Raw genomic sequence first — 20,656 nt, 5'->3', positions numbered from 1 at the left:
TGCCCACAAAAGAAAACTAGATGGAATATACTTAAGGCATTTCGACTTTTCAGAATGTTTTGTTTCATATACCTTTAAGTGTGAATGTCTTTATTCAAAGAAAGAGATAGCAATAGATGTTAGCCATCTTGCCCAGGACAAAGCACATGGTGGGAATCAAGAATTTTAGTTTGAAACAGACCTTACTCTTCTGGCTCATAGCCTCTGGGTCTTCTAGTCTAGGTTGTTTTCAATAAAATCCTGAATGTTGCTCTTTCAAGTTTTCCCTCTGAAGGTGACTTATTTTGTTTGCAGGAGTGTATCTGGTGTTTGGCAAGCAGGTCCTGCCTGTCAGTTTTCAGTACTTGGTACATTTGTTCTCAGACCCACTGGATCGGTCCAGTTGGACTGAATACACCCAGCACTAGACTTTTGAGAGGCATTATGTCTGTAATTCTTTTGGAGGTCTGCTTATTCTAGAAGTAATAGATTTCTTGCTTGTATTGTATAGAAGCATTACCTTAAAGGTACTTGAACGTAATACGGGTAGATGCGCCTTTTGCATACATTATGTGTTCATTTAATATTCCTTCCATTGAATTTATTCTAGGATTCCTTGATGGAGTCAAATTGTTATCATCAGTGCTTGAGTCTTTCATATTCCAAAATCTGACAATTTGCACTGATACTCATGTATTCAAAGCTTCCTTCTAAGGTTTAGCATTTTCAGATATTATAATGAATGAAGAATGATCTGTTAGCATCATCTTCTTTCTATCTGTGGTTCTCTGAAAAGGACCCCATATGTACTTACACAGCTGTCAAACTTCTTGATCGGTTGAAGATGCTCATTTTAGTACATGCATCTTTATTAGTTGCTTGAAGCTTTCAGCATAATTATAAGACATAGAGATGGGGATTTGGTAGTTACTATTATGTTTATTATCTTACCCCTGTAAAAACTTAAAACTCTTCTATGATATTTTACACGCACTTGGGTGCCTTTTAGGATATTCATCCACTCCTTCCACTTGTGATGAGTTTGTTCCTGTCTCCAGATCCTAGTGCTGTTGCTTAGTCATGTCTGACTCTTTGAATTCCATGGACTGTAACCCACCAGGCTCCTCTGTCAGTGGGATTTCCCAGGCAAGAATACTGGAGTCACCAGTTCCTTCTCCAGGGTGTCCTCCCGACTCAGGGACTGAAGCCATGTCTCCTGTTTGGCAGGCAGATTCTTTACCACTGAGCCACCTGAGAATCCACAGGCATCGTAGTGTAGGACTCTCTTCATACTACTGTTCATAACAGGAGATGAACAGGAGAAAGAATATACTGCTTTATGATTAATATAGTTACTGATAATAATCACTAATATTATTACAATCCTGTGCTTCTAAGATTAGTGTTCACTCTTAAGATTCCAGGAACAGGAGAATCTAATTATTTTAAAGGGTCTTAGAGGGAGATTCCACGTACTGATCAGCTTTAAGGCTCCTCTTTTGTTGTAATTAATGTGGCTCATCTTGATATTGCTGATTTTTTTTTTATGTTGTAGGCGTAATGTTTATAATTGGCACTCATAGATTTGAGGTTAGCTAAGAAGAACCTCGGCATTTCTCTGCTGTTTTCTAGTATTTCCCTCTCTGTGGCTTTTATTTGTATTTCCATCTCCTTACATATATCTTTGGTTATTTTCATTAATGGCTGCAGTTTTTACTAAATGTGTCTGTTTAGTGTACCATGTATAAGTGTATTCTCTGGTTAGTAGCAGTTTTAATTCATTTTTCCTTACAAATGGATTTTTATACTTTACTAGCCTCTTTCATATTTGAATAGACATTATGAAGTTAAAGGGAAAACAGGCGAGAATGAATAGACCAAAATAAACTTTAAGATTTTCTTGTCCAAACCACCTTTTCCCCCAAAAGATGCACTTAAATCACCTCATATTTTCTAACGCTTTCTTGCTTTAAAAAAAATCTGAAAGAAGTCAACTTCATAACTGATATCAATGAACCATTCTGATTCACATTATTGGATTTTATTTTGTACTTGTATACCAAACAACCCCTACTATACTTGACTGTTTATTCTTCTAAACTTAGTAAAAATCAGAAATACTGCTCACAATCTTGAGAAAACTGTTTATAGACTTGGAAACAGTCATTCAGCCATTTCTCAGGACGTTCTTCTCAACAATAAACAAGTCCTTTGTTTTTCTACACTGGTCATATTTTCCAATACTTTTGAAGTTTTCCGCATGTTTACCTCACCTGTCAAGGAAAAGATGATGTCAACTCTGCAGAAGCAGCTAGCATTGGTACAGGAATTACCAGGAAGGGTTAGGGAACTGTAGATTGTACCTGCTGCAGTCAAGGAAGTATTAACATGGATAATACTAAACAATGGGTGATCCAGATAAGGACCTATCTGCTGCCAGTCATGCTCTCAGCCCCTAAACAAAATCTAAGAGACATTGGTAAATTTTCCTCTGGCCTAATTTATATGTTTTTGTTGTAATTTAGTCACTAAGTCATGTCTGATTCCTTTTGTGACCCCATGAACTGCAGCCTGCTGGGCTCCTCTGTCCATGGGGTTTCCCAGGCAAGAATACTGGAGTGGGTTGTCATTTCCTCCTCTAGGGGATCCTCCTGACTCAGGGACTGAACCCATGTCTCCTGCATTGGCAGGCAGACTCTCTACCACTGAGCCACCAGGGAAGCCCTGCTTTATACCTGCCCCTCGCCATGTCCTTACTTTGAGTCCCTGGACGTTACTGGTAATGGGAAAGAACACACACTCATCCTTGTGCCGATCTCCAGCTGATGGAGAGGATTAAGTTCTGCTTTCACTAAGAAACACCGCTGAAGGTGAATTGTCAGTGGCGGTTAGAAGGAGCCTGTGAGGAGGAGCCTTCAGGATCATGAAAAGAAGATGACGGGAAGATACCCAGGAACACAGAGGAAACAAGTACCTGACAAACACATTAAGGTGTTTGAACCTTAATGCCATCAAGACCCCATGGTTGATATTTGCTGGAGCCTTTCAACAGCTCCTGGATCTGCTCCCCTCGGGAAGGTGACCAGAATGACTGTCTAGGTGTTTTTCCCAAAGTTATCCATGCACAGTGGAATTGTTTTCATCCCTCTATTTTATTTCTGCCTGGACCTTGAAAAGAATTAATACTGTTTGACTTCCATCCCTACATTTGTTGAGAAGACATTCCTAACTCTTTTACTCCTTACTTAGTCCCTTTTTGTCTAAGCCTCTTATTCTCTTCCTCACAGCTCACTGAGACCTTATTTTCTTTAGTCTCAGACAATCTTTTTGTCTGACATTGGCTCTAACAATACCATTTTTTTCAATATTCCCATTATACTTCACTCAGAATCTAGTAGTATTTGTTGGCCCTACACATCTAGTCTCTCTGTGCATCTCTTGTGCACTCCATATCAACCATCTCGGTACGTGTAATGAAAATCTATAACCTGCCCGACTGTCATCTAGGAAGACTACAGTGTGCTGAAGAAGTAACTTTCTGAAGCCATCCCATTCACCTTCTGTCTCAGAATACTGGCAGACATGCAGCTCCAAATCGGATCTTTGCCTGTGTCTCTTTATGCTTATTTTTTCTTAAAATGTAAACTAGGGTCGTTCTTTGCCATGTTTAACTACCCACTGGGGCAGTGTCACTTTAGCAACACATCCAGTTGAGCATCTGCGTTAGTTTCCTGTTGCACAGGGAACAAAGAAGAGGCTTGCTTTTGCTCTGATGGTTATGCTCCCCACCCCCCCGCCCCCAACTATCTTGCTGAGAAACATATACAACAAATCATTTTCCTTTTCCTTTTCCATCATTCTCTATAGGAATTTTCAACAGCTTCAATTCAGTGTAAAATTCTTCCTGTGGGTAGAATTTTCACATTGGACTAGAACAGTTGGAAATCTCAAATACATGGTTTAATCCCATAATTTATTGAAGCTGTATCAGAGATTTATTATTCAACTTGATCATCAGGATGGCATGTTTATACATATTTAATTTCTTGTTTCTCTTCGGAGTTGAGAAACTTATTAATCATAAGTCTTAGAACCCTCTTAGCTTATTCATGGTGGTCAGGGCACATATTCTTGGATTCAGTCTGCTGAATACAGTATTCTCACTGATTTTTATTTCTAGAAGCTCAGTTGTAAGGTAAGGTTGCACTGTATATGAAGCTTCCCTGTCACCTCACTTTCAGAAAAGAAAACATGCTCTCTTCATCATCACCAGCATCCTGCGTACTTCATTCAGCCTTTTAAGCCCCAATATTTTGTTCTAATCATTTTATTACAGATATGTTTAATATGCTTACAGAAGGGTGGTTTTCATTCTGAAGATGAAATTTACTCACAAACTCAATAATCCTTTTCACCTTTGGTTTTCCAAAATCTGGAGCTTTGGCTTTCGGCATATGGAAAATCATTGCAAATTAACTGGCATTTCCTATATTACTGCATCTTCATAGCTAATGGATTTTATTACTACACCACCCATCAGAGGTCATGATCATATTCTGGATTTTATGAATAATTTTATTTGAATGTAACTGGTTATGAGGCAGAGTTTTTCTATGGATGTCTATGGTGAATGATTCTTTTAAGGGACTCCTTGTTTTAGACCTTTGCTGGTTGACTGCAGAATCGCTCATATGAAGAGTGAAATCTAAGGGTTGAATTCAAGGAGAAATACTCTTTTCAGAGACTTCCAGATAAGGAGGATGTCAGTAGTGTGGTTTCCTCTTATTTTTTTAATCTACTTCCCCTGGTCAATTTTCTCATGACTGATTGATAACTAACCTAGTGTCTATAGAGGCTTCCCTGGTAGCTTAGATGGTTTGAAGACCTGGGTTTGACTCCTGGGTCAGGAAGATCCCCTGGAGAAGGGAATGGCTACTCACTCCAGTATTCTTGCCTGGAGAATTCCATGGACAGAGGAGCCTGGGGGGCTACAGTCCGTGGGGTCACAAAGAGCCAGACACAACTGAGGACTAACGCTTTCACTACTTTCACTGGTGGCTGTATTATTATAGCTTGGTCACGCATAACTTAGGAGTAGAAGACTCGTCACTTTATCAGATAACTTTAGACACAAATTCTGATTTAAGCAATTTTACATAACTTTATTTGACGATGACTTTGTCTTTCTTCTGTTCCCTGCAGTGGCAGTTTGTTTTAAATTCCCAGCAAGAATGTCTATTATTTATCTCTTTTTCTTAAGAGCAATGGTCCTAATTTCTAATGAATACAAGAATATGCCCAGAAATAGATTTAAAAAGGATATGTTTAATTTGTAGTCCCACCACGTAATCTGATGATCGATATCCAGAAAGACACTGCGGTGGAAGGTGAGGAGATTGAAGTCAACTGCACCGCCATGGCCAGCAAACCAGCCACGACCATCCGGTGGTTCAAAGGGAACAAGGAGCTCAAAGGTGAGACGTGAATTGCCCAGGACTGAGGCAGCCTGTCCACACTTGGTCCCAGAAGGAGTGGACTTAAAAGCAAACGCAAAACACACCCCAGAACAAAAGTACTCATCTATCTATGGTTTGTCATCAGTTACGAAGTGTGTGTGAGGCCAGAGTGTAACAGCACTTTATTGTTCTATTCATATCCTTATGCTGTTGTTTTGAGGGTTCATGATGATATGATGCTTGGTGATAAGAAGCATCGACGTTGCTAGATGCTTACTCAAAGGCTTAGCGAGAACCAGACCCATAAACTATCGGGTTGGCCATAAAGTTCATTTGAGATTTTCCATGAATTGAGATGTTATGGGAAAATCCGAGCGAACTTTCTGGCCAACCCAACAGAGCTCTCTAGACCAGTTAGAATCACTGGGTTACACTCTGAAATCAGACTGGCCCTGTCTGCACTCTTAGTTTGCCTTGCTTTTACCCTATGACCCAGAGGTAGATCAGGACCCCAAACTTGTGTTGTACATTGGGAAAAAAAATGCATAGCAGTTGTAGCCATAGTGCATACCAAGGCATTCTAATATCTGTTGGTTGTTTTGACGACCTCCTTTCCTGCAAGGGTGGTTATGCTAAGTGGACCAAGAATTTACCTTAACTGTAAACTTGGAGGCACTGCCGTTCTTGTGAAATCTGTGACTCACTTGCCCGCGTCAGCATCCTGTTCTTTTGCAAGGTTCTGATTTTCTGCTGGCAAGAGAGGCAGCTCCGTTAACCCCGCTTGCGATGTCTCTCCCTCGGCACTGGGCCATCCAGATCTGATTCCTGGATCCTTGGATACCTGCCCTCTTAGGCACTGCGTTGGCTGAAGGATACAGCTAGTCCCCTCTTGATCCTTTTATTTTTCCATCCGTTATCCGAAGTTTCTCATGCATGTCTGCATTCTGATTCCTTTCTTTGCGAAAGACTGTCTTGCAAGTAGTACCCAGAACAGAGGACTCAGGGGCTGAACACCCCTGCCTGGTCATTTGACAAAAATGCTTGCTGTGTGCCTCAGTTTCCTCTACAGTGGAGTAATTAATGTTTACATACCTTGTGTTATTCTTATAAAGATGAAATGAGTGGATATTTGTAAAACACAGAGCTGATGTCTAAGCTGAGGTATAGTGCTCTCTATATGCTTGTTAAATAAATAAAGAGTACCAGGAAGAAAAGAAGTCCTTTTAGAAAGGGGATATAAAAAATCTATATCTAGAAACAGAAAAATCTATATATAACGGCTTAAGTTTCAAAAAGCTTGCTCTGTTTTAATCTCCTATTTCCTAGGTATGGTTTTTGGAAGGAAGGCGTTTCTCATTTCCCCTCTGCTTTTCTGTCTAAGTGAACTGAGCCATTAAATGTGTACCGATAAGTACAAAACATTAAAAGAAATTAATGGTGCGCCCTGTCCCAGGGAGTGCTGAGTTCAGGGAAAGGGCCTCCTTGGCCTATTCATCCGATCCGGAAGCCTCCTCCCTCCTTTTTTGGGTGTTCTTGGACGTGGCTCCCTTCTGGCCTGAAGCCTATATCTCACTTTGCTCTGCCCACTGCCCCTGCACTTTGTTGTGTTCTTCCAGAAGTCTCCGAGTTTAAACATTTCAATTACAGTTTCAATTATGCCAATCCATTTAGCTGCTTTCCCTCTTAGTTGTTGCTGATGGGGGTGGGTGAAGGGGGTGGTTTATGTCTCTACTCCAGCTGAATTACTTAAGGGTGTGGATGACGTCCTGGAATTGTTAAACTGCATGACAGCCTAGTAGACGTGTTACGCTCAGATGGCTGTCAGGGAAAAGAGGTGCTTCTCTCTTCCTCCTCCCAAATGCCTTGAGCTGTTAGATGTCAACTTGCAGCTGCCTTTTCGTGGGAGACTTTTAAGATAGAAGAAGCGTGTATTTAAATAAAAACAGTGAATAGTAGGCTTCCCTGGTGGCCCAGTGGATAAGAATCCACCTTGCAATGCAAGGGACACTGGTTCAATCCCTGGTCAGTCCCTGGAAAGATCCCACGTGCTGTGGGGCAGCTGAGCCCATGCAGCACGACTACTGAGTCAGCACTCTAGAGCCTGTGCTCCACAGTGAGAGGCCCACACGCCGCAGGGAGAGAGCAGCCCCTGCTCCCCACAGCTGGAGAGAGCTGGGGCACAGAAATGAAGACACAGCACAGCCCGAAATATAAATGAATGAATAGTGAATGGTATGTGGAGGTGATTTTATCTTAAATACTTGCCCATGAGGCTGAAAAGTAGGAAATTATCTTTTTACCAGTTATGTACCCCCAGATTCCCCGTATCCCAAGTGACTTCCATTATGTGTGTTTGTTAAAATAGTAGTGTTGGGCACACGGAGGGAGGGGGGGATACTTAAGAAAAGAGTGAAATTCACTCAGCTCTGGTTTCCTGGTATGTTTCCTGTCCACCCCCATCCCCCAGGCAAATCAGAGGTGGAGGAGTGGTCAGACATGTACACTGTGACAAGTCAACTGATGCTGAAGGTGCACAAGGAGGATGACGGGGTTCCAGTCATCTGTCAGGTGGAGCACCCTGCTGTCACCGGAAACCTGCAGACCCAGCGGTACCTGGAAGTGCAGTGTGAGTAGCTGTCCCAGTCCTCTGGCTGCAGTGACAAGCAGCCACAGGCTGGTGGCTCATAAACAACAGAAATGTATTGCTCCCAGTTCTGGAGGCTGGGGAGTCTAAGGTCAAGTTAACACCATGATGTTGTGAGTGAGATCCCTCTTCCTGGTTTGTGGCTTGTGCCTTCTGCTATGTCCTTGCATGGTGGCGGGGCTAGAGATCTCCCTGGAATCACCTTTATAAGGGCACTAATTCCACTCGTGAGGGTCCCACCCTCCTGAGCTAATCACCTCCCCAAGGCTTCACCATCACACTGGGGATCAGGATTTCAATGTACAAGATTTGGGGGGACAAAGATACTAAAGCCATAGCATTACCCAAGTATTTTATTCTGAGGATATACAGTAGCAGTTTAAAAAAAAAAAAACACTTCAGAAGCCACTTATTAAATACATATGTTTTTATATAGTTTAGATAGAATTTTTATCTTGTTGTCTTGGTAGAAAAATAATCAAAGGATTATTTTACTGAAACACTGCCATATTACAGAGTGCCAATGAGGATTTTGAAAATGCTGCATTTAACCCAAATGTAAAACTTGAAAATATTTCCAATCTGCTCTAGCGCATGACTTAATTAATTAGATTTTGTGAATATTGACTGTAATCATTTCTATGCCAACTTCAAAATCTAGGGTAATTTCCACCCCCTGGCTTTATTAACCCCATCATAAGTGCTGGATTTTTTTTTATAGAAGGGATTTTATTCCCAATGAACGTCAGCATCTTGTTTTAAATTGCACATTCTCTTCTCATAGCTTAAATTATACTGACAAGTTTAAAAGTGGAACTCTTTGGGATGGGTGCCACAGTTTTGATGGCTTCATCAATAAAAGCTGGATCATGATAAGTGAGGTCTCTCCTCTCTGAGCCCTGTCTCCTCATCTTCTCCTCTGGACTCTCCTACTTGTGAATAAGAACAATGTGTTTTCTGCACACAGTTATTCTCGCACTACGGTTGTGGCTAAGTAGTCAACTTCTCAACTTTTTATCAGAAGGCTTCTGTAGCTTGACCTCTGCAGACCCAGGTGCTATTTGAGTGTGCATAGTGAAAATGTCACAAGAGTTTGATCGGATGACAGTGACAGAGCACTGAATAAACGGAAAGCATTACTCTCTATGAGTATTTTACTAACCTCCTAGGCCTGCCATAACAATTACCTCAAATTCAGTGGCTCAATAATCAGCAGACATTTATTCCCTCACAGTTCCAGAGGACAGAAGTCTGAAATAAAGGTGTTGGCAGGGCAGACTCCCTCCAAAGGCTCTAGGAAAGGATCTTTCCTTTGCTTCTGTAGCTTCTGGTGACTCCAGGTGTTCCCTTGGCTTGTGGCCACATCACTGCAGTCTCTGACTGCATAATGACCTAGCCATCTTCTCTTCTCTGTGTGTCTCTTATAAGGACACTTATTGGACTTAGGGCCCACCCAGATAACCCAGAATAGTTTCAATTCAATATCCTTAGCTTAATTACATCTGCAAAGATCCCACTTCCAAATAAGGTCACAATCACAGGTTCCAGATGTTAGGAAGTGGGCCTATATTTGAGGGGCCATCATTCACACCCCCTAGTAATTTTTATCACTTACTTAAGTTGCAAAACAGGTGATGGGGAAAATGATAAAAAGTTGCTTCTACCAGGCTATCCCACTGCAAGCTACCCTATGAGCTTGGCTCAATTTAACATTACATAATGCAGGTTTTTCTTGTTAACTCGTTTCATCTACTTCATTATGTACCTTCATTATGGGCACCATGCTTATAATTTTCATATCACTAAAACTATTGTGGTGTAATGTCCCTATAATGGGAAAACAGAAATGATCAGATATTACCTAAATTGGCAGATAGTAGATTTCTTGTGACTTTGTTAATATGTAATTCATTTAAGCAAACTTAATATCCATTAACTTTCCTTGTAGGGGCCCATTAGCTTTAATAATGCATTAGCTCTTTTGTGAGACTTGAGTAAGCTATTCACCCAGTTCCCACCCCTAAACTCTTATTTTCCTACAGTGTCTTCTAAACAGAATATAGCCCTACCCACCTAAAAAATTATGCTCTCTCCCGAATGCAAAATATTTCAAGCTCTACACCTCCTACCCCTTGGAAGACTTGCTAATGATCTTTATAAAGCCTTTTCTTTTGAAGATTCAAGTGAGATTTGTCCTTCTAAGAAAAGGAATAAAGCTGCATATCTGAATCCATTTGACTTCAATCTTACAAAGTCTTGCTAGCCCTTAACTGCAGGAAAGTGACTGTAATGCCTTCCTCAAATCGAAGGCATGTCTTTGGATCCTTTTTAGCTCTAACATGGCACCTTTTTATGGGAGCCTGTATTCTTTTACTCAGCATAAGCCATGCAAACATCTTGATATTCTGCTTCTTGGAATGTACGTGAGAGAAAATGTCATGTCTTTTTGTGTAAAAGAGGGTTAAGAATTACAAAGTGTTAGTTAATCTGAATGAAATTCATAGTCTGGTTTGGCACCTTAAATAAGATGCTCTGTTCTCAAGAAGGTCACCTGGCAGTTCTTTACCCTGCCTTCCTAGAACACTACTGAAAAATGTGCCCAGTCAGCCAGAAATTCCTTAAGTAGCATCCTCAGACATGATCAGAATTCTGTACTTCATTACCTACCAGCTTTACTCTGCTTGAACACCAGCAGCTATGGATAACAAAAAGCCTCCTGCTTCAGATACCTAAAGCATTCAGTCATTGTGTGCTAGGACTTTCTCATACCTTGGCCAGTGGTGTTGGGGGTTCAGCTCCATTCCTCTCATGGTTGCCCCCACTCTGCAGACAAGCCACACCATATCTTGATAGCCACACCATATCTTGATGGCTTGAGAAAAGAAGAGATACTTGAATGAATGCATAAGATTCAGTAGCCAGTCTTCCTGGGTGGTGAATCATTCCAGATACTCTGTGAGGAGTAACATTAGACTGTCACTGTTTTTAATTGGAGTTCATGGATTTCCCAGGTGGCTCAGTGGTAAAGAATCTGCCTATCAAGCAGGAGACTCTGATTCGATCCCTGGGTCAGGAAGGTCCTCTGGAGAAGGAAATGGCAACCCTAGTATTCTTGCCTGGGAAATCCCATGGACAGAGGACCCTGGCAGGATATAGTCCAGAGGGTAGTGAAAGAGTCAGACACAACTGAGCAAAAACAACAATGGCAACTGTTCCATTTACAATGTTGTATTAGTTTCAGGTGTATAGCAAAGTGAATCAATCATACATATATATATATATATATATATATATACATATATATATATATATATATATATATATATATATCTACTCTTTTTTAGATTATTTTCCCATATAGGCCATTACAGAGTATTGAGTAGAGTTCCCTGTGCAATATATTAGGTCTTTATTAGTTACCTATTTCACTGCAGCACTATTTACAGTAGACCATTATTTTTTTAATTGGCCCAAACCCTGGCATCAGCAGTTCTTAACCTTTTGTGGATCATTGACCCCTTTAAAAATTAAATCCTTTTCCAGCTATAGAGCTGGAAATGATGAACATTCACCATGTTTTGCTTCCAGTATAAGGAATCTATTTATCCTATACAATTTTACTAAGTTTAGTTATTCGAGGGCCAATTTCATCACAAGCTTTAGCAAAATCCACAGGTTATCTGTGTCGTTATCTCATTTAGAATTTTTCATTTTATTTTATTACTTTAACCTAACCAAGACCTGTGCAAAAATACCTGTGCAAAAATACCTTACTTGCTATGTGTATTCTATCCAGTAAACATTAAAATAAGCATACAACTATTATTTTTGAATTTCCTTTCCTTTGCCAAGTAAAAAGATTTCTTATAATATCGGTGATAAACATTGGTTTATCACCAGGACATCCTGAGCTGGTCCATGGATCTCAGACTAAGAATTACTCTACCCTGGGTAAATGAGACTACCTTGGAGGCAAATCTGACCTGATAGGATTGGTATTAAAGATACTCAGTTCAACCCTGGCCCTTTTGCTGCAAGAAATTTTATGGAAGCCTCTCTGTGCCTCTTCTAAGATGGATGGATATTAATCAGGATAAGAACAGAGTAAAATGACACATAATGGATTTGAATACTATATAAATCATGTCCTTTTAGAAAACACTATTTCCAAAAAGGAAATGAAATAATGAAAACCTACACTGTATGCCATTGAATATCTTACTCTTTAAATAACAGGAGCAAGGAGGAGGGATAAAATGAAGGGAAGGGTTGCCCACCCCCGGACACAGAGTGCCACCATGTTGCCTGGAAGGCAAGGCTTGAGCTCCAACTTGGAAATCCTTTGCTCTTGTGGATTTAAGACCTAATTAATTGAACACAGAATTTTGCAGTGTTTGTTTGTTAGGACACTTATCTGTGGTACCAGGAGAATTTTGTTGTGCCCAATTACGTGAAAAATCAGCCAGATGTGTATGCTGTCATACTCTTAATAACCCTTACGTTTTTGGTGAGTACAGCTATTAATTGTGTAGTATGCATTGAAGTGATTAACATCGATGTAATTTATCATCTGGAGATTTCTGAACATAAATAAATGAGTTGTTTTGTTCGGCAAGGTGTTGACCTCTCAGAATTAGTGAATTAAAGTCCCCCCTCCCTTTTTTTTATTATAAATATGAAAAGCACCACAATCAGCCAAGTGTTCAGTTATTTGATTTTCTGGGGCATTAGCCGCTCTTGTTTGTGACATTTCCCTGTTGGGTACTCGTTTGCAAGCTCATTAATAAGGTTTTCTCATAGGACGGTTGCCGGGAAGGAAGAACGTACAGTAGGGCTCTTAGTTTTCCAGCTTTCATTCTGAGACTCAGCAAGGATACGGCAGCAGCACGCAGTTAAATGTTTAAAACAGAAAATAATTATGCTCGCGAGCTGGAATTCAAAGCTCTCTTTCTTTAGATGTTAGGCAGAGAACAGTTTTGCTCTTTAATGTTCTTGAAATGTATGACCCTAAACTCTTTCTGTGTGCTGCTTTTTTTTTTCTTTCTTTCTTTCTTTCCCGTGTCTGTGTGTATAGCATTGCTGAAATTTACAACAGGGTTGATTATAGCAGAACATGGTAGAATTGTAGCACAGTTAGTGGAGCTTCAGATCTGAGCCAACACTCTTGTCAAATAAAAGCCTGTTTAAAGGAGAACAGTTCACTGTCTGAGCGTTAAAAGAAAACTGTCTAAATAGCATCAAGGTGGCAACACACAGCGACATAAGCTGGGAATTCAAAGAGAAGCTGTGACCCTCAGTGTGGAATTCAGATTGCTGTGCAAGAGGGGGAAGCCTTACTCTGGACCGAGGTGAATCTGAAGCTCTGGAATTACTGTTATGTGTCTTTTGCTTTCTCCCATCATAGGCTTGCTCTTTAAAATGTTTTGCAAAAACCCTCATCTAGTGAAGGGTTTGTGTGTGCTCATATCTGAAAAAAAAAAAAAATTAAGAGATGAGTTTTGAAAGGGCGAATGAGACAAAGACTCTAAAAATGGGTGTTTTGAATGCCTTCCCTACTCTGATTATCATCTGCCAGTTAATCGTGTTCATGGGCATCATTTTCAAAATGAGTTTTATTGACTTGATGTAGCCAGGTATTTTGTAAATCCATATTCTTGTTCATCCAGGGTCCACTGAAGGCTAGATTTTTTTTTTCTTCTTTCCCTCCCTCAATTGGGGGAAAATTAGGCATTGAGGAGATGATCAAAACCTGTTCTTTATCTGGGCCAAAATAAATGTTTCTCTTGTATCGATGAGCCCTGCAGTGAAGGAGGGAGAAAAGCCTGCAAATAGGAAAATCTTTCCTCTTTGGAGTGGAGGATAAGACACTGTTTGCCGCAGCAGCTCCCGTGTCCCATCCTCTCCCCCATCAATTCTATTCCCAGGTTGTATTCTTCAAAGCATAATAGCTGGCGTTTTCAGATTTGGCCTGTTTCTCTGATCTTTCTCTCTCTCTCTTTTTTAATAGAATATGCTCTTCCTCCCACTCTCCCCTTCTTTTATTTTTTTTAAAGTGATGAATTGAGTTTCAGGGAAGTTATTTCAGTATTTACTATTCCTTCTGAAAATTAATGGGGGACACACTGATTGAAACTAATGTTTTAAACTGTTGTTTTTTGTGTTTACACAGAGTAGAGGCAGGTCCAAGTTTCCGATGCTGTTAACTCTTTGGCGTGTTAGCAAGGCGTTTTGCAGTGCCCAAAGGGGCAGGAGGCTGAGTCACCAATACTGAAAAATCAAAGAGAAAACACTGGGCCACATCCATTGTGAGCAAGACTTGAATGACATGACTCCCAGGGAAGAAAGCCTTTGCCGTCATCCCTGCCTCCTGCAGGCACACCCTGTAGAAAGAGGCTTGTCTCTGCACATCTCACCTAATGTCTAACCTAATGTATTTAGGAAAGATGAGTCTCTGAGGCTATGAACGCTGAATACCGTGTAGTGAAACTAGTCTTCTAATGTGCACTCTCAATGGTTTTTAACTCAAGGTCAGATTTTGAGTCTGTGGAAGTGTAAATGGTTGTAGAGGTAACATCTCAAAATCTAAAAAGAATGCTCCAAAGGGGATCACAGGGGATAAGGGTTGGGAGAGATAAATTAGGACATTGAGATTAATATATGCATGCTAGTACATATAGACTAGATAAGCAACAAGGATCTACTGTGTAGCACAAGGAACTATACTCAGTATTTTGTAATAACCTGTAACGGAAAAGAATCTGAAAAAGAATATATGTGTGTGTGTGTGTGTGTAAAACTGAATCACTTTGGTGTACACTTGAAACTAACACAACATTGTAAATTAACTATACTTCAGTTAAAAAGTTTTAAAAAATATTGAACAACCGAAGAAAACTTCCTATACTTAAGGTGATTAACAAAAAAGTAAATAAAAAGAATGGCTCAACACCATCCTTTATGATTTCCCTTAAGATACCACCTTGGACTAATACCCAAAATGCTAAAGAAATATGTAATGAAATGAAAGTGTGTAAATCAGAACACATGGGTTGAACCTCAAATTTGGGGAGTTAGATTGTTTTACAATAAGAGCTGTTAAAGTGACTAAACAAGGAGGCCATTAGACCAGTCTAATTAGGTGATTCTAGATAGATGGGGAAACAGTGGAAACAGTGTCAGACTTTATTTTGAGGGGCTCCAAAATCACTGCAGATGGTGACTGCAGCCATGAAATTAAAAGACGCTTACTCCTTGGAAGAAAAGTGATGACCAACCTGGATAGCATATTCAAAAGCAGAGACGTTACTTTGCCAACAAAGGTCTGTCTAGTCAAGGCTATGGTTTTTCCAGTGGTCATGTATGGATGTGAGAGTTGGACTGTAAAGAAGGCTGAGCGCCAAAGAATTGATGCGTTTGAACTGTGGTGTTGAAGACTCTTGAGAGTCCCTTGAACTGCAAGGAGATCCAACCAGTCCATTCTGAAGGAGATCAGCCCTGGGATTTCTTTGGAAGGAATGATGCAGAAACTGAAACTCCAGTACTTTGGCCACCTCATGCGAAGAGTTGACTCATTAGAAAAGACTCTGATCCTGGGAGAGCTTGGGGGCAGGAAGAGAAGGGGACGACCGAGGATGAGATGGCTGGATGGCATCACCGACTCGATGGACGAGAGTCTGAGTGAACTCCGGGAGTTGGTGATGGACAGGGAGGCCTGGCGTGCTGCGATTCATGGGGTCACAAAGAGTCGGACATGCCTGAGCGACTGAACTGAACTAAACTGAACTGAACTGAACTGAATACCTTGGTAACTTATGTCAGCAAACCAAAACCTAAACCAAACCCAATACACTCCAGGACAATAAAACCCAGCCAATCACAGGTAGCTAACCAGGCTTCCCAAATAAGGCAACTGCTTAGCTCTAGCCAATGAAATAATTGCCATGCTTTTCTTCCATGCCGTCTTTATAGAAACCTTTCCCCCAGCTCCTTTTGAATTATTTTCAGTTGGACTGCCCTGTTGAACTGGATGCATGCTCAAAGCAACACTTGAAAATTTTAATATGACTTGTCTATCCTAGAACAGGGCTACGGTGGATTCATGGTCTCCTAGTTTTCGTTTAACCAGCAGCAGAGCTAGACTTCCATTCCCCAACATTTCCCAACTATTTCATTCATTCATCTGCTTGGTGAATACATACTAAATGCCTACCATGTTCCAGTCACTGACATTATTCTAGGCACCAGGGATACAAAAAACGAAAACTTTTCTTGTTACAGAGCTTACATTCTTGTGCGGACATTCTTGCCATGAGGGTTTTCTCCCCCAGTGTTCACTTTCAAATTTTGAAGATTTCTCAGAGATCTGGAAGAGTACTATGTGGGTGAGTGTGCATCCAACTTCAAAGGCACTGGGAACAACTCTCTGCCGCAACATCACAGCATTAAATTTGATTTTGTTGGGTAAACAGTCATTTCAATATCCACAGAGCCACTTACAAGTTGCAACAAGAGGAAATTGTATTTCGCTGTGTGGTGTGGCACATGCTCTCCAGTCCCACATCCGTCCTCCAAGGCCTGACTCATCCCACTCATCATAGCTCAGCCCTCTTCAAGAAGTGCCGTTTAAGTGCTCCGATTCATACAGCAGATGTAACAGCAGGAGGGCCTTCACCTTGCAAACAAACAAAATAAACGGCAGTGAAAATTATTCATGAATGTGTGATGACAATGGGAAGCAAGCCTGTTGCAAGGTGTTCTCTTTAACTCCTCGGAGAGCTTGCTGTGACTCTGTTCTCTCACTAGCCCCAGCCTCCTGTGTCGCTAGACATCGCCCATCTTCAGCGCAAACCCGGCCTTGCCCAGCAGTTTAGGCAGCTGTGTTATAGGGGTCAGATCTTACCCCTAACCCTCAGGTTCATCTTGGCATCGCCATGCTCTTCCAAACTGCAGGAATCCTCCATGATTGACAAAGACCCTCAGGTAAAGCTTGCCCACCTGATTGCACAGGCACTGACCCACACTGCCCTCCCACCAGTCTGATTCATCTGGGCCCCCACCCTGCCCTTGTCTTTGCCCAAAACAATGAACACTTGGTCCAGAGGCCTCCAGTCTCACTGTAACAGGCGTTTCCGAATGTTGGAGGAAATCTCAGTCACACGAAGAGCCTGGAGAAGCACATTGGTGCTTGGGTTTCTAGACCTGCTTTGCAGTCAGCGCATCAGCAAGCATGTGAGGTCCACATCCTCTGACTTAAATTCTCAGGCAGGGACGATGTCAGGAGCCTCTGGGCTAACAGGTCTCCTCCCGCCATGCTGTCTTATTTCAGCAATGCTCCTCTCTGGTGATACCTGGGAAGGATAACATCCCAGGCAAAAGGAAACCACAGTGTCTTTTTAAAAATAAGAATTTGTAAAGACTGATACATTAGCTCAGTAATCTAGAGATAAGGAGACTGTGACTTTTCATTTCCATGGGAAAGTGAAATACAGGTTCCAGAGTCTTGAGTTTCATCTTCTGAAAAGATCATAGAATATGGTACAAGGTCAAACTGGCATGAAATCAACTGTAAGCTGCCAGCAAGCCATTCTAACCTCTTTAAGAGTTTCCTTTTATATATATAGATATATATTTCCCCCCCTTTATAGAGAGCAAAGTCCTTTTAAGGAAAGTCTCATCAAATCAGAATGTCTTTCTAATATTGTTTTTTTAATTGGCTGCTACTGTAGTGTGACCTAAAGTCTCCTGGTATTTAACCCTCTGTACGACTTTGACTAATGGCCAAATTTTGTCTGCTATAGCAGTCTTGCTAAATGTCTTTTAGGGGTTTTTTTAAAATTACAGGGTATTATGAAAACCTCAGATCCCTCAACCTAATTGATTGTCTGTTGGTGATGCCATCTCTGTAACTGTAATGTTCCATGAGTGCATAGACCTAACTATTTTTCTTATTTTTATACAGCAGTTCCATTTTATAATGATATTAAGCCATTCTGAGCGATACATTTCTGGACAGTTATTGCACTTGGGCAGAAAGTGTCATCTGGCTTTTAGCCTTGTGCCTTCCAACACCAACTGAGGCGTAAAATGATCACCCAGAAAATGTACTAGGCCTTACTTAGCTCATTACTTAAAAATAAATCTTGGAGTCTGATTCCGTTTCAGAAAAGATTTGGTGGGTTATAACATTTGATTTATGAACATAATTAAAGCATAAATGATGAGCTCTGGACTATTCCATCAGCCATCTGGATTGTTCAGTATTTTGACACACTCAGATTGTAGTCAGGATCTTCCTGGAGAAGATCCTAACAGCCCTGGGTTCTAGAGGTGCCAGCAGAGCCCCAGGGTTTCTATTCCACCTGTTGAGAGGACTCAAGTTCCTCTTTCAGGACAAAGGATTGGGGATCAAATTTGTTTTCTAAGTTTCCTTCACCCGGAGATGGATCTTGGCGCATAAACTCTCTGTTTGGCATAAATATAGCTCAGCTGCCCACAGTCGAATAATATGCCTATACATACTACATGTGTCAACAGAGGAGGACGTTTTTCTGTATAATACAAGTGAGATTAATGTTCACCTTTCTAGCCAGCTATTAAGGTAACTGTGGCAGCTGTACCTATAAGTAGATGGTAGATGTTTCTCCAGAAACCTAAAGAGTAAATTGGGAAAATCAGTTATCAAAATTGAAAGTGTATTTTCTAAGGCTTAGTATATGATTTTTTTAAAAATGTAAATCCCAGGTATAGCAAGGCCTTAGCATGTTCTTCCTAATTTACGTGAGCCATTGACAACTGGTAAATAGCCATTAGAAGCATAAAAGGCATTTAACTAAAACAAACTCAGTAGTACTGAAAAGGCAGCGTGGATAGATTTTCAACACTGTCTTTATTATTAATGGAAGTTGAGCATGTAAAAACCCTTAGTGCACTGTGCTGAAAAATATGCTCTCTGTTTGCTTGTAAATTACACAAAGGAGAAAAAGGACCCAAAAAAAGCCTTCCACATCGGCCAGCAAGCACTCTGCTTCTTCTTAATTAATGGACCGAAGTCATTGGTGCATGGAAAATGTAGACCTTGCTTGGATCAGACATTAACCTATAAGCAAGTATTACATTTCAGCCCAAATTTGAGGCTTTGAATTTAGCTTTCCTCAGAATGGTTCCTGGGTAAGGATGACAGTGGTTTCCTAACCAGAAACTCCAGAAGTGCTGCTGTTTTTGAGTATGAATTGTAAGGGAGCCAGGATTTTATTGTCTGTGTTTTCAATGGCATAACCTTCTTCCTCCCCCCTTTTTTTTTATTTCTTGTGGGTTTTTTAAAAATAAATTTTAACACCCAGTTCTGTGTGCACAGGTATTATACCACCAAAAATAATAGACCCCCATATGTCACCCACTGGTTGCATATAGCCTACAGTATTATTAACTCTCAAAGGAGGGTGTCCAGGAGCTCTTGACCAGCAGTCAGTGTTCCTTTGGGGTCTCCTGTTTATGAGTATTTCTGGCTTTCTTTAATGACTAGCATCCCTACCCAGTTAGCAGTATCTGGAGACCTCTATGCCATTTTCCTTTGCCAACAAGTCCAAGAATAGAATCGTGTTGCTTGCAGAAGTCAGCTGGAGCTTTCAGTCCTGTTAACTTATGTTCTCTGGCAAGTGACTTAGCTCCTCGAAAAGCATTACCAGTTCAGCGTGCAGTGCGCACCGATGCACAAGAAGCCTCTCTCAAAAGGTTTGGGATGCCACGTAGTTTTCAAGAGTCAGAAAGATCCGGTGCTAACAACATGACTATAACAATGCATCTGCAATGCAGCCATCCCTAGAGAGGACTTCATGTGGCTTGTTTGGCTATGGGCAGGTTGAGACGGTTGAACCCCACCATATTTCTTATTGTGCCCTGATTCCATAGGGCGAATGATAATGAGCGAACCACTGCTTATAAAAGGCCCAGGGGCTGTTGTTTGAATGATGTGATTGTCCAAGAAAGTAAAGTTATGGAAATTGGCTTGACCTTTCAGCCAACTGATGTCTTGACCTCTCACATGTATTACCTCTTGGGTACATTTCCAAAAATATACATTTATGGAGCCACAAAATTAAATGAGAAAACTGATTTAGGGATCACTGCCTTGTTCGTTCAGTATAGGGGGACAAAAACCCTCCCAAACCCATTCAGGTTTTATTTGTAAATACATTTGTGTGTGTATCCAAATTAATTCTGACCCCTCCTCTTCCCTCCCTAGTCCCTGTACCTCCTAGCATTCCTCACTCATTCCCACACCCCACAAATGCAGTTTCTAAATAGATAGTAGAAATAAGAATACCTATTCATCGTGAAACTTTGACATCATGAAAGTTCTCTCCCTTAGGAGAATGTCACTTCAGAATACCTAAGTATTTGACTGCATTAGGAAGCTCTACTCAATACACTTGGCTTTAATTATGGATTGCCATTGGGAAATGTGGTTTGAATTCCTATAAACATACATTTCTTGGGACTGTCTCATTATGTTATCTCTATGACCTGGGACGGCCTACATCATTCTCTAGGTACCTGCCAGTGTTCTCATCCATAAAAT

The 20,656-nt window shown here is 40.9% G+C and overlaps 1 protein-coding gene across 3 annotated transcripts in view; it reads left to right on the top strand.

Annotated features, from left to right (window-relative positions):
- CADM1 (cell adhesion molecule 1) overlaps nucleotides 1–20,656 on the top strand; it is a 363,575-nt gene that overhangs the window by 301,263 nt on the left and 41,656 nt on the right. For all 3 annotated transcript variants that reach the window (XM_069555075.1, XM_069555072.1, XM_069555071.1), the window contains exons 4-5: nucleotides 5,316–5,453; nucleotides 7,903–8,061. In XM_069555075.1, coding sequence (XP_069411176.1) covers nucleotides 5,316–5,453; nucleotides 7,903–8,061 — 297 coding nt within the window. The remainder of the gene's footprint in view (nucleotides 1–5,315; nucleotides 5,454–7,902; nucleotides 8,062–20,656) is intronic.

Source organism: Ovis canadensis, chromosome 15 (genome assembly GCF_042477335.2).
Source record: "Ovis canadensis isolate MfBH-ARS-UI-01 breed Bighorn chromosome 15, ARS-UI_OviCan_v2, whole genome shotgun sequence".
Lineage (NCBI taxonomy): Eukaryota > Metazoa > Chordata > Mammalia > Artiodactyla > Bovidae > Ovis > Ovis canadensis.
Note: the sequence above shows the minus strand (reverse complement) of the source record. Positions and strands in the feature narration are given on the sequence as shown.